Raw genomic sequence first — 14,743 nt, 5'->3', positions numbered from 1 at the left:
GAATGCCTTGCCTTCTCTTTCTTCTCCATTGAGCAGCTATTTTAAATATTGGTCGTGAGTAACTATACATTTAGTTTATCAATTAAATTGTTTCCTATTGAGGAGAGCTGCATTTTCCTGGTTTGGGTAAGAAATACCTGCACTATATTATGAGGCCCATGTAAGCATTAGAAGGAATGTATCTATTGATATATATATATATTTATATATATATATATATATATATATACCCAGCCTCAATAGATACATAATATATATATATATATATATATATATATATATATATATATATATATATATAGCATCCCTTCCTCCTGACATTCCAGGGCCTCTTTTTCCTGCCTTCCCAGTATATCTGTGAACCACCCCAAATCATGTCCTCTGTATGTGTCCTCTCAGTATTAAAACCCAGAGTTTATTTCATTCATTTACAGCTAAAAGCAGTGAATGCTGAATCCCTGGGTCCTGAGATTCCCTTCCCACACGGACATCCATTCAAGGGGTACAGAGGCCATGGGCTCTCCCCTTCTGTTGCAGATGGCATCTCTTTGGAATCACAAAGCCTAGTGCAGGAATTTCACTCAGTTCTTGAGGTATTCACTAAGCGCTCTCCCTCTACTAGGCACTGGAGAGGAAACAGAAGGAACTCAATATATTTACCATGTCATGAAAATCTAAGACACACAGCAAACACTTCACTTATTATGAAGAACAGCAAAAACTAAGTTACTGAGAAAAGCACAAGTGGGGAAAGGTACCTGAAAACAGAAACAAAAAAAAGCAGAGATGCCCGTCTATTCCCCATTTACCTCACTGAGGCTGGAAGGTGAAAACAACAGTCTGTTTGAGGAAAAGACTTCAGGGATATGATCCCAAATGACATCGAAAGAGCTCAGTGCCCCCATGAGAGCCCAGAAGCATGACTTGTACTCGAAAAAAGAGTCTGGTTCTGAAATATACATAAGGGCTGCTCTCAGGCTCCTCCCTGCTACCCTGTCAACGCTCTGTTAAAAGCTGCTCGGTCTAGATTCCAGTAACTACCTGAGACTTGCCATCCTTCAGAGGTGAGCCCTTTTAGACATAACTGCGGCTCTTAACCAGCTAGACTATTGCCTCAGGGACTCAAAACAATTAGTGTGGGACTCCTGGTGGGCGGGAGAGGTGGTAGCACAGGAAGGTGAAATTAGAAACTGTCACTCAAAACCACACATACCGCCTGTCACTGTCCTAGTCAAGCCCAAACCAACCCAGGGCTCAGTGATCACAGGACCCTCTCAGGCAGGTCTGTGTTTTGTCCTGGGGTTTAAATATAGATGCCTGCCGGTTCCTTATCACATGTAGCTTTGAGTGGGAGTCTCTACCTACTGTAGGTAGGTTTCCCCCTCTGAGATTCGTAAGCTAAGCTTCTCAGGAGCAAAGAGACTACTCAGGGCTATGGCTTGGTCTCCACTGCCCCTCGGTTTTCCAGAATACCAGAGAAGGAGGATTCCTGGGTTTTGGCCTCTTCATGGAAAGAAAAGTTATTTGGTATATGGCTATCTCTAACCTTTTAGAAACTGAAGAGAGAGAAAGAGTGAGAGGAGGCCATACAAGGAGAACGAAAAGACCGGAAGGAACTCAATACCTCGGCTCTCAGGCCACTGTTTTTTCCAGTCAGCCACAGGGAAAACCAGACTTGGCCCAGTCTTCCTTCCCTGACTCTGGGTTACCCTTGGGAGGTCACTCTAGCTTCCTGGTCACTTTTAGTTTTAAAAACAACTTCTACTTTGGTATGGAAGACTCACATCCAGGTATTCAAAAACTTGGTCCAATTTAAAACTTAAATATCACATGCTTCAAAGTGACTGCCCTCCCCTCTGAGCTTAGGTGGCCTGGGGATGTGCAGTGGGAAGGAAGAATGGGAATGGGTACAGAGACACAGTCTTCAAGTCTAGTGCCATGGAATCCTGGCAGCAGGTGAGTACTGTGTGGCAGCCATGCCTGTCACGAAACTATTTGGGGTTCTTCAGAGGCCTCATTTCTGGGACTACTGCTCCAGGACGATGAATTTTCTCCCTGATATTTTAATGATCCATTTTTTGTGAGAAAGCCATGCATGCCCTCCCTGCTATAGCCTTCTCTACCCCCACAGGCTACTTTTGTTGTTGTTGTTGTTGTTGTTGTTGGAATCCCAACAAGGTCACCTGAGCCTAACAGCATCCATGTCATGTCATGATGAGGGTACAGAATTGCCCCCACCCCTGCCACAGGGGGCTAATCTAATGAGCCCCCACCACCTTTAAAAATGGGACACAAACCCAAATCTTTTAAGTTCTTAAAAGCCCCCTAAACTTACTCCATTCATCTAATATCTTGCCACCAGTGAAGCAAAAGTCTGGTTTCCCTTCCTATACACGTTGTCCAAGAGCAGCTCTTCTGGTGTCCTCCCCCTAACAGGAGTGGGCAGGAGCACCCACATGGCAGTGTATTTCAGTAAGTGCTCCAAACTCCTGCTCATGTCTCCTTCCCAAACACTTCACTCAGTGACTCTGCCCATTTCTGTCTTCTTAGATTTCAAAATGAAGGTGAATAATGGGAAAGGGTGTAGAACCATTTTGTTCACTTTAAATAGTTCCTTTCGGGGGTATCTAGCATCTTTAGAAGATGGAGTACACCTCGCCTGTCGTCTTCAGTTTAAGGCATTTAATTATGTTTGGAACCAACTATAAACATCTCTTTCAGAGTCATATCCAAGTTTAAAACATGTTCATTGACAAGTGTCTATCATGGCAGCTCTGTCTTTCCCTCCTAGGGCGTTTCCTGAGTCTCTGCCCTGCTGACATATTGAGTAATTTTTCTCTACCTCCTTGCAATGGTTCTAGCCAAATGGTACTGTACTGGCTTTTCTTTGGGGGCGTGAAGACCTTGTGTTCCTTTCTCCAGATCAGCAGAGATATGCATCAAGGAAATCAGACCACCATCTCTGGGTTCCTCCTTCTGGGACTCTCCAACCAGGCTGAGCAGCAGAAGCTCCTCTTTGTGCTTTTCCTGAGTATGTACCTGGTCACTGTGGTTGGGAATGGGCTCATCATCCTGGCCATCAGCTTGGATTCTTACCTTCACACTCCCATGTATCTCTTCCTTGCCAATCTGTCCTTTGCTGATATTTCCTCCATATCCACCTCAGTCCCCAAGATGCTGATGAATATTCAGAGCAAGACTCAATCCATCTCCTATGAGAGCTGCATCACACAGATGTACTTTTCTATTGTCTTTGTTGTTATTGACAATTTCCTATTGGGAGTCATGGCCTATGACCGTTTTGTGGCTATCTGCCACCCTCTCAACTATGTAACCATCATGCAACCCAGGCTCTGCATTTTGCTCACGGTTATTCCATGGGCCCTGAGTAACACTGTTGCCCTAACACACACCCTTCTGCTCCTCCCTTTGCTCTTCTGTGACAGCAACACTCTCCCACACTTCTTCTGTGACTTGGCTCCTCTGCTCAAACTGTCCTGCTCAGACACAACGATCAATGAACTCGTAATGTTTATCGTGGGCGCATCAGTTGTCACTGTCCCCTTTGCCCTCATCCTCTTCTCCTACATCTGCATTGTCAGGGCTGTCCTAAGAATCTCATCCACGGAGGGAAAGTGGAAAGTCTTCTCCACCTGCGGCTCTCACCTGACAGTTGTATTACTCTTTTATGGGACCATTATAGGGGTTTACTTCTTCCCCTCATCCACTCACCCAGATGATGGAGATAAGATTGGTGCCGTGCTATTCACAGTGGTGACACCCATGATGAACCCCTTCATCTATAGCCTGAGGAACAAGGACATGAAAGGTGCCCTAAGAAAGCTCATCAGTAGGAAACAGTTCCTCCCTTTGATGTGCTGGACATCTGACTTCCTTTTATCCCCATAACCAGATGTATGATTCTGCCTGGAGTTCATGGCATAGATGTGATGATTCAGCTTTAGGTCTGCCTCCTATTCCAACCTCTGAAGGGTTGGGGCTTCTCCATGTCACTCTGATCTTAGAGATGAGGCCCTAACCCCTTGTAAATCACAAGCATAACACATATCTTGATTCTAATCTATGTTACTACATAGATTACAAATTGTTTGTACCTTAGATGATAACAAGTGCAGACAGTACCTACAGTCTAGCTTTTACAGCTCTGAAGAGAGTTATTACTGATTCCTTTATTCAATCTAGATTACTCTAGGTCAGCTCTGCTCAAAGTTTGTTTTGCCAAAACTGCTATTCAGTGAGGTGTTCATAGGAGGGTGCCACGTCCAAATAATTTGGGACAAGTCTGAGCTCATTGAAGCAAAATGTCTTCACTAGACAACTTCTCAGAGCCTTTGGTATAGTATAAATCTCCAGGAGGATTGTAAGGTATACACTCAAAACTCAATTCTCAAAACTCAACTTAGTCAATCACATATAACCTAATTCATCACAAAATAGTTCATGAGACGAGTGTGCAGAACACATTTGTGGACATGCATTCAATGAAAAATCAGGGATCATATATAAAAAGACAGGAGTTCTAGTTTTGACTCTTCCCTGAGTAGTTATGAGACTTAAGGCAGGTCAACTCACTTTCTTCAGCCTATTTTCTTATCTTTAAAATAAGATCTTTGTTTCCAGTTGTTTCTTATTTTTGGTCAACTTTTTTAAAAATATTATTTTATTTTTTCAGTGTTGCAAGATTAATTGTTCATGCACCACACCCAGTGCTCCATGCAATACATGCCCTCCTTAATACCCACCACCAGGCTCACCCATCCTCCACCCCCTTTCCCTCCAAAACCCTCAGTTTGTTTCTCAGAGTCAGCAGTCTCTCATGGTTCATCTCCCACTCCGATTTCCCCCAGTTCACCTTCCCTTCCTTCTCCTAATATCCTCCATGTTATTCCTTATGCTCCACAAGTAAGTGAAACCATATGATAATTAACTATCTCTGCTTGACTTATTTCACTCAGCATAATCTCTTCCAGTCCCATCCATTTTGATACAAAAGTTGGGTATTCAGCCTTTGTGATGGAGGCATAATACCCCGTTGTATATATGGACCATATCTTCTTTATCCATTCATCCATTGAAGGGCATCTTGGCTCTTTCCATAGTTTGGCGACTGTGGCCACTGCTGCTATGAACATTGGGATACAGATGGCCCTTCTCTTTACTACATCTATATCTTTGGGGGTAAACACCCAGTAGTGTAATTGCAGGGTCAAAGGGTAGCTCTATTTTTAGTTTCTTAAGGAATCTCCATACTGTTTTCCAAAGTGGCTGCACTAACTTGCATTCCCACCATCAGTGTAAAAGGATTCCACTTTCTCACACATCCTCTCCAACTTGTTTACTATTTTGTTGTTTTTGGCCAGTTGTTTCTAAATGAGGGTATACATCAGAATTATCTAGAAGAACTTGTTTAAAATGCACTATCTCAGATCTTGTGGTGCTCTGCTCGACCAGCTGCAGTGGACTTGGGCTCATCTTGGCAATTAAATTCACAAGATACACCAAGCATCAAGCTTTAAGAAAGCTTTAAGTAAGGGTACAGGACAGCCACACAACATACACAATATCAACCGTCGAGGTCTCATGGTTCCCAGGCACACCTTCTAATTACCCCAGTCATTCCATACTTGGAATGTGCATGATCATGAGAGAGAGCACTCAGTAGGTGTGGACCACCTCAACTGAGGAAAACTTCAGCTCTGGAGTTGCTAGGGCATTATGACTTACTTCCCTTTTCTGGTAGTACCCCTTTTCTACCTCTCAACAAATGTAAATTGCTCTACTACAGACTCCTCTATAACCAATTTTAAAGAACAGATAAAAGTGGTCAAGCAGCTTCAAAGCCATTTCAGCAGCACTGTCCTGCATCTTGGATCCAGCATACACCTAGACAGTTCCAGAACTCATTGCTAGGGGGATTCAATCAAGGGTCAAATCTCAGGCTTCCTTGAGGCTGAGAAAGGCTCTAAGCCAGGTTTTACTGCTTTCCTTCCAAACCCCAACCTGCAACTCCAGTGAAGGAATCAGGCTCTTGTATTTTAGAAACATCCTTCAGGTGACCTAAAAAATTACTGAACCACATGAACTCTGAGTTCTACTCCAGCTCTGGGATTTCCGTTAATCTGTATGCCAACTGGTTAATGGAGATGTCTGCTGAAGATGTCTGTTGGATCTCCATCTTAAATATACCCTAGAGCTCCCCAAAAAAAGCATGTTCTTTTTCTCTGTCCAAAGCCTTTTTCAAAATATTTTCACCTCTGCAGCAAACTATTGCTAGTTATTTAATGTGATCCTCTAACAATTGCACTGTAGTGTAAGGAGATTTGGTTCTAAGTCTTGGCTTTTCAGGATTTGTGACCCACCTGTATGATCCAAGGAAAATTATTTAATTTATGTAAGCTGTTTGTGGCTAAATGGGTATGTGTGCCAGGCAACCACCATAGTTCTTAGTATATCATAGACACTCGTAAGGGGTGGGATAGCCTTCCTCTTTTTATGACTGTCCCCTGGCTCTCAACCCCAATCTACCTGCCCTACCAAACTACATTTATTTGTTCCCAATTTAATAAGACTTCTTTTCCTCTCTAAACTTATAAAAATCCAACCTCTTTAAGAAGAAATATGCAATCAGCCACCTGCCTTTCTCTCTGGTATTGCTTAAGCTTTTATGCTTCATTTGAGTCTTCATTATAAATTTAAAATCCACTTGCTTCCTCTGAGCCTCCTAGTCCTCCTTCCTCAAATATCTCAAAATCCACCCAGTTCCACCCACAGCCCCAACATGAACCTTGCTTTTACTAGTCCACAGGGAGTGGTAGAGAGTTTGTAATCAAAAGATTTGGAGTCTACAGCTGACTCACTGTGGGACAAGCCATGTTACCAACCCCAGTTGTATTTTTCTGTAATACAACAATTAGTCTAATATGAACAAAGAAGGTTTTATAACAGCATTATCATGAGAACCCATTTATGTAAAATGGCATAAGCAGGAAGAGAGTCAACAGAATATTAGCAGTGTTTGTTTCAGATCATATTTTCCAAAAACAGTCATAAAAATATCTCCATCCCACATGCTCTTGAAGAACTTTGCCATATCTTCATCAAGAGATGGAATCTGTGTCCCTCTCCTTGAACCTGGATGGCTGTGGGGATGCTTTGGCTAATAGAGTCCCCACAAGAGGTGCTGATGATTTGCAAGACTCTTAGAAAAGCCAGAAGAACCTCCACCTAGCACCTTCTCGGGACATGAATCTCTGGAGCCCTGAGTTCCCCTGTAAAATGTCCCACTACTCTGAAGCCACCATGCTAGAGAGACCTAGAAAGGCCACAGAGAGTCAGAGAGAGACACCTGAGGAGCTCTAACTGTTCCAGCCTTTGAGTCTTTGGGTGACTCCCATCAGTTTCCACCATGGGAGTGAGAGAATATTCAGCTGACCAAGTGTCATTCGGGCTGTCAGCACTAGAGTCCCCAGTGAAAACTGCCTGGCTGAGTCCAGCCAACTCATGGAACTGTGAGAGGTAACACTAAAAATCCCTGGGATCTTTTTAAATCCCTGCATTTTGGGCCTGTTTGTTCTAAAACACAATGTAACCAAAATAATGGGTTCTGTTTCATAAAATTAAGAGATTTATGTAATGCTCTGTTATTGCTTTAACATCTTACATTAACTGTCACTTTAGGAAGAATTTTTTTTATTATTTTAAGGAAGATAAACTATCTTGCCTATTGCACCATCATGCTTAACATGGTTCCAGAACCTTCTCAGTTATGTAAGCATCCATCGGGCAGGTCTATAATTTTTCTCTCTTTATTCTGGTTTCATCCAGCCCATGTGTGATAGAATAGAATATCTAATAGAATATCTAGTAGAACAGAATAAGAACCAGGAGGTTTAGACCCAGGTCATTTGAATTGACTTTATCCTTGTGGGTGGGTCCTCCATCACTTCCAGCTCTTAGGTTCCAAAGGAGACCATATCCATTCTAAGATACATCTCTATTCTCAGTGAATAATGGGGAAGCTGACTTAGTTATGGATGGACTTGTATACAAGGTGGGAGTTTACTTGAGGAAGTGAATTAGGGTTAAGTTGAAGACACAAAAGACAATCGATTAAGAAAATAGAGAACCACAAACTTTTATGAGAGCCTGGATAAGTCTTCACAGAGGAGAGTTGTACATCTGGACCTGGATGCTTGAATTCCCCTGAAGAATACTTCTATTTGCCATCTCAACAAATGTCTATGGTAAACCTTCTATTTACTGGGCTTTGACTCTGGCCCTGGAAATAAAAGGATGGATAATTCCCAGTCCATGCCTTCAGTGCACTCACAAACCAGAGAAATTGACACAAAAACTATTTTAAGTGATTTGTAAGACTGGATAAGCAAAGACAATATTTAGACAATAATTAATGTCATTAACTTTAGAATACAAAAAGATTTTCTGCAAAACAGTCAATTGAACTTCATGTTCTTCTTGAACTTTGTGTTAACCATGCCTGAGAAGAAACAACCTGTAGCCTTAAGAATGAATTAACAGAAACCCCAGCTATCTAACACAAATGCAAGAGAAACACCTAGAAAAATAAACTGGAAAAAAAAAAATCCACACATTGGGTAGGCTTGGCTTGTAAAACCTATTGCATAAATTGTCTTCAAATATGTATTAATTTATTTACAAAACAAATTTTTTTTGAGTACCTAGTGAGAGTCAAAAAGAAAATAGGACAGCACCCTTGCTTTCCTGGTTTTTCCTTCACAGAGAAGGAGACAAACAAGGAATGTATGAATAAATTAAAAATGGCCATAATCTGAGGTCTCAAGAAGGCCTGTGATAAGACATGGAGCAATGTCAGAGGCTATGGTGACCCAGCATGGACTAGCTATTTGAGGTGGAGAGGCGCAGGAGTCACGGAAGGTCTTTCTTGGATATTTGAGCAGAGAACTGAATAAGAGAGTGAGCCATGAGAAGCTCTGGGTAAACACAGTCCAGGAAAAGGGAAGGGCAGGCAAAAGATGCCACCATGGGAGCAGCAGGGTGCCCTCGTGGAACAGCGAGCTGGGGAAGCCTAGGGAGAACAGGGGATATACATATAGTCCTGGTGCTAGCTCAGGACCCACCTACCTGGCTGAATCTTTCAGACCATGGCAAAGACTCTGAATTTTATTTAATACTTTCAGTATTTGATCTATGGAACTGGGGGAAATTGCCAAGAGGTGACTACAGAGAGAGAAACCTATGACCAAGCCCTGCGTGATTCTAACATTTAGAAGTGAGGACCCAGCACAGAAGTCTGAGGAGCAGGAGCCAGGGGGTAGGAAACCACAATAAAGTGGTGTCAGGAAGACCAAGGAGGAAAGCAAAAATTCTTCCAAGAAAAAAGTGGGATCAGCTGTTTCAAATACCACGGGAGCCAAACCATCAGCCCTTCAATCATCCTTTGTGATCTGCTCTCATCACCCCGGGCAGCCGTCATCCCCAGCAGCCTCTCCACCAGTCCTGCATCCTCAGCATCCAATCCACATGAAAACTGCCTCCCGCAGAACACGTTCTCCGGAAAATGAAAACGCCTCAGATTTCTTCTTTGCTCTCATTTTCCTTCCAATGCTCATGACTCTCTCTCTACTCTCCTTTTAATAGTGGAATTTAGATGACTCAGAAGTACAGTCTCCTTTTCAAACTGGCATATGGCTTTAGGCAATACCATCTGTGATCTTTTTAACCAACCAAGACTGTACAGTAACATCTTCTACATTTTTTCCTGATAATAAAAACAATACTATATTGTAGCCAGGTACAGTTTATCCTAAAAATACAAGAGTTGCCTAACACTCCAAAAGCAATCAACGTAATCTACCCTATTAATAAGCACAAAATAAAACTATATGATCATCCTAGTGGAGACAGAAAACTCTTCTGACAAAATCCAAAACCCCAAATCCATTCCTGATTTTTAAAAAAAGAAAGAAAAAGAAAACCTCTCAACAAACTAGGAATCAAAGGAACTCCCTTAAACTGATAAAGGCATCTACAAAAAACCTACATAGTGATTGGTAAAAGACTGACAAGTTTCCCCTATGATTAAGAACAGGAGGGTGTCTGGGTGGCTCAGTCGCTTAAGAGTCTGCCTTCAGCTCAGGTCGTGATCTTGGGACTGAGTCCCCATGGGGCTCCCGGCTCAGCAGGGAATCTGATTCTCCCTCCGCCTGCTGCTCCCCCTGCTTAAGTGTGCTCTCTCTCTCTCTCTCGCTCTCTCGTGCTCTCTCACTCTCTCTCAAAAATAAATAAATGATCTTAAAAAAAAAAAAAGACAGGACAGGAATGTACAGTCTCATTACTTCTATTCAACATTGTATTGGAAAGGAAGTAAGGCAGACAGAGAAAGACAAATACTGTATGATCTCACTATTATGTGGAATCCAAAAAAAGCCAAACTCACAGAAGTAGAGATCAGATTTAATAGATGGCAGATAGGTAGGTAGGTAGGTGGATAGATAGATATGTAGATAATAGAACAAAATAATTAAATACATATATTAAATGTTATTAAATGGTAAGAATAACAACAATCGATGTTTAGAAAGGAATCTTGAATTCTTAGGCAATCGCTGAAAATGAAAAAAGGAGACAAGCAGGCCAGGTTGGTCCCTGCTTGGAAGCACGATGCTGACGAACTACTTACTGGAGGAAGCAACAGAAATCCAGACGCTTCTGCAATGATTTGCGTCTGAGAATTGAGGCTGGGAGGGACAGAAGGGGAGAAACCCAAGGGGGATAGGATTTGCGAGTAGACCCTTTGGAGTGAGAGAGACTTGGGACCAGATGCTCCCTGTTCGGCCACTTTCTTGCTGCTGAATTTGAGCAAGGTATATCACCTTTTTGGGGTTTTATATCTTTCTTTTGCTATGAAGTCGATCAAACTGACTTTCTATTCAACGTGTTAGGACTAAAGTAAACCATTCACGTAAAGCTTTAAGCATAGTGCCTAGTATGAATTTAAGTGGGTATTTAAGTGTATGTGACTTTAAGAGGCAAGTAAAAAAATTTTTAGAGAACTCCACTTCTGGAGGTGTCTGGACCCAAGCCCAGTCTCAGCCCAGGAGAGACTGTTCCAGACAGCTCTGAAATGAAGGGGCTCACAGATGCCCAGTGGGCTGTGAACCCTGGGATAATCCCCGTAATCACACTAATTAATGTTTCTAGAACTTCACAAGCACCTTCCCACTGCCTCACATACTGAGTTGTGGTGAGAATAAATGTGATACACATAAAACCCGGCCCTGAGTAAATGCTCAATAAGTTTTATTTCACAGTTGAGAAAGCAGACTGACAGGCTCTCACTAATCCAAAGCCATAGAGCTAAGAAGTGACAGCCTGGACACATGGGTGCCAGACCTGGAGCTCTGCAGCAGCATGAATGCCTCTGCCCCTTGCCACAGACGCTCATGTGTCAGAGCACGGCCATTAACATCTGAAAAGCAGCTCACAAGATGCACTCTGTGGAGTTGCTTTACCGCCTTCTGCAACTTCGGAGAGATTTGCGCAAAAACAGGAACAAAAACTGAGGTGTAAACTCAAATCTCTTGGCTCCCAGGGGAATTTTTCCCCTATATCTTCTCCTAAACATGCCCACCCAACTCTTTTCTAAGTTGTGTCCTATAAGTCCTTACAATGAAAATTCCTAAAGCTCAGAAGCTGCCATTTATTTAACCTACACACCTCATTTACTCACACACAATTACACGCGCACGCACACACACCCCTGCTGTCATATTACACAATACTAGCACATCAGGGCTTATAAAATAAATGGGACACAAGTAGGGCAATTGGCAGGCAGACGGAGAATCAGGCAGAAGTAGGCTTCCTGCTGAGCAGAGTCCGATGTGGGACTCGATCCCAAGAACCCGGGATCATGACCCCAGCTGAAGGCGGATGCTCAACCTACGTCCTTAGCTGTGAGATTTAGACAATATCGAATATGCAGCACATGGTACATCAGAGGGTGACAAGTATTACACAGAACAATAAATCAGAAAGTGAAGGTAGTAAGTTTGGGTATAATTTTAAATAAGGTCGCCAGGGAAAGCCTCCCCAAGTGGGTGACATCTGAAGATAGAGAAGGCGGAGACACTAAGGAATGACATATTTGGCAAGAGTCCATCTAGGGCTTTCCAGAAGCCTTTGTCCTACACAGGGCTTTCCTAAATGCCTGCTTTACCTCCTTGTTCCTCAGGCTATAGATGAAGGGATTCAACATGGGGGTCACCACCGTGTAGAGCACGGACACCACTCGGTCTTCCTCCGAGGACTGGCCAGAGTTATCTCTGAGGTACATGAAGATGAGGGTGCCGAAGAAGAGGGACACAGCCGTGAGGTGGGAGGCGCAGGTGGAGAAGGTCTTGGCCCGGCCCCCTGCAGAGCGGATCTGCAGGACAGCCCTGATGATAAACAGGTAGGACACCAGGATCACCACAACGCAAAGAGGCATGACGAAGATGGCAAACACAATGATGACCACCTCCTGGGTGTAGCTGTCCCCACAGGTCAGCTTTAGCAGAGGAGGAAGGTCACAGAAGATAAAGTCAATCTCGTTGTTCCCGCAGAAGGAGAGGGTGAAGGCGGTGACCGTGCGAACAAAGGCGCTGGAGAGACCGGCGCCATAAGCCCCAGCCACTAAGCCCCAGAGGGCCTTCTCGGTCATGATGGTGACATAGAGCAGGGGCCGGCACACGGCCACGTAGCGGTCATAGGCCATGATGGCCAGCAGGTAGCAGTCAATAGAAGCAAAGAAGGTGAAGGAGAAGAACTGTGCGGCGCAGCGGGAGTAGGACAGTGTGGCCCCGTGTTCCAGCAGCACGACCAGCATCTGCGGCACGATGGCCGACGAGTAGCATATGTCCACAAACGAGAGGTGGCCGAGGAAGAAGTACATCGGGGTGTGCAGCCGGCCATCCACGCGGATCAGGAGGACCATTCCCGCGTTCCCCAGAAGAGTGAGTAGATAGAAGCTCAAAAACACCAGGAAGAGAGGAAGCCCCCACTCGGGATGCTCGCTGAACGCAGTGAGGAAGAACTCGGTCACTACGGTGCCATTCCTCCCGGCCATGCGTCCAGCGGGCCTCGGCGAGGACAGACGGGAGCCAGGTGCAGGGGTCCTGAAGACAAATGCAAGTCATTTCAAGTAAGAAAGCTTCAATTAGGGTGTCTGAGGGGAGGCACTGGACTTGAAAAAACTTCTCAGTCTAAGTGGAAATGGACAAATGCAGACCTCGCTGTAAGATCAGACAAAAGGTGGGGCACCTGGGTAGCTCCCACCCTTAGGCATCCAGCTCTTGACTTCCACTCAGGTTAAGATCTCAGCTGCTGGAAGATGAGCCCCGCATCCTTTCTGCACCAGGGATGGAGTCTGCTCTAGATTCTCTAGATCCCTCTGCCCCTCTCCCACTTCTCTCCCTCCTGAAAACAAAAACAAACAAACAAAAAGATAAAAAGTGATGAATGCCTCTAAAAAAATGGACAGCAAGTGATTCTCTGACTTACAAGTCGGCTCTTGTATTTGCATCTCTGTCCCCAATTAGCTATTTGATCTTACACAAGACACTTAACCTCTCTGAACCTCAATTTCCTCTTCTGCCAGAGGGGGATCATAATATCTGCCCTACTTAGGAGATAAGGTTAATGCATAGATTAAAATAAATGCAAAAGTGCTTTGGAAAGCTAAAAACACTCCATGTATATACGGTGGCTATTTAAAATTTAAAGTGAATGTTTCTTAAGGAAGGAAAATTTATATTCTATGAACAAAGGACCATGAACCCCCAAAAAAATGCCCATTAGGAATCAGCAATAAGCTCTGCTTGTAGGAATATTTTTATTCAGTCTAAAAACAGGCATGTTTAACAAACAGCTATTATCCTAATTAGAGTTGGCTGGCTTATTAAGGGCTTTGCATTTGTTGTTTTTTGTAAGTGCTAGCAATAACCCTGGAATCAAAACAACAACCATCCGCTCTTTTCAACACCTAACAAAACTCAATAAGCATTGTTTGGTTCTTCTCACTGTCCTGGAAAATAGCAGTAGTTTAATAACAGACAGCATCCAAATTTGAAAGCAGCAATATTTCTTCAGCCTGGTGTCTTAAGGGCTGTTGGAGGAATCTCGGCTAATGGCTTTGGAGTCCTTGTAGGGTTGTAGAACAGGGATGTAAAGGAGGACTTTGGTTCCATTTGATGACCTGATGCAGCAGCAGCCAGGCCAGTACAGAGTGGACCCATTAGGGAAAATAACAAAGAAAAGAAGTTAGATCTAGAAGCCATGAGCTGGGCACCGGACTGTCCTCACCTGAATCTCTCTTACTGATGCCTTCCTCCTCTGTGTAGTGTTTCCTCTGCCAGCAACCTGCCAATCAGAGAAGTCCTGTGTTCTAGGTCACTCATGCAAGATGTGTGACCCTAGGCAAGTCACCTTTCCTCTCTGGACTTCAATTAACCTTGTCTTTATTCCCTTCAATAATCAACAACACAGCAGGAGTCCATAATCACAGCAACCTTGGTGAGCTGAGGTGGCTTCCAGACCTCTATGTCTGTCATCACTTCACAGAGTCCCTCCCTTTCCTTGCACCTTGACAAAATAATAAATCGCTGACACTGGGGGTTCCTGGGACTTTGTCAGACTCAAACAGTACAGCAGGGTTAAGGGACCAGCCTGAGCTTCGCATCCA

At 43.7% G+C, this 14,743-nt stretch overlaps 2 protein-coding genes across 2 annotated transcripts; one reads left to right on the top strand and one right to left on the bottom strand.

Moving 5' to 3' along the window:
* Window positions 1-2,901: 2,901 nt before the first annotated feature.
* On the top strand, window positions 2,902-3,909 carry LOC131811441 (olfactory receptor 1S1-like). The gene has a single exon (XM_059140054.1). The coding sequence runs from the start codon at window positions 2,935-2,937 to the stop codon at window positions 3,907-3,909; it is 975 nt and encodes a 324-aa protein (XP_058996037.1). The 5' UTR covers window positions 2,902-2,934.
* An 8,275-nt stretch (window positions 3,910-12,184) lies between these two features.
* LOC131822679 (olfactory receptor 9Q2-like) lies at window positions 12,185-13,129 on the bottom strand. The gene has a single exon (XM_059158968.1). It carries the CDS (start codon window positions 13,127-13,129, stop codon window positions 12,185-12,187), a length of 945 nt encoding a protein of 314 aa, XP_059014951.1.
* Window positions 13,130-14,743: the final 1,614 nt, after the last annotated feature.

The sequence above is a fragment of the Mustela lutreola genome, chromosome 1 (assembly GCF_030435805.1).
Source record: "Mustela lutreola isolate mMusLut2 chromosome 1, mMusLut2.pri, whole genome shotgun sequence".
NCBI classification, from domain to species: Eukaryota; Metazoa; Chordata; class Mammalia; order Carnivora; family Mustelidae; genus Mustela; species Mustela lutreola.
The sequence above is the reverse complement of the archived record's forward strand: the minus strand, read 5'-3'. Positions and strand labels throughout refer to the sequence as shown.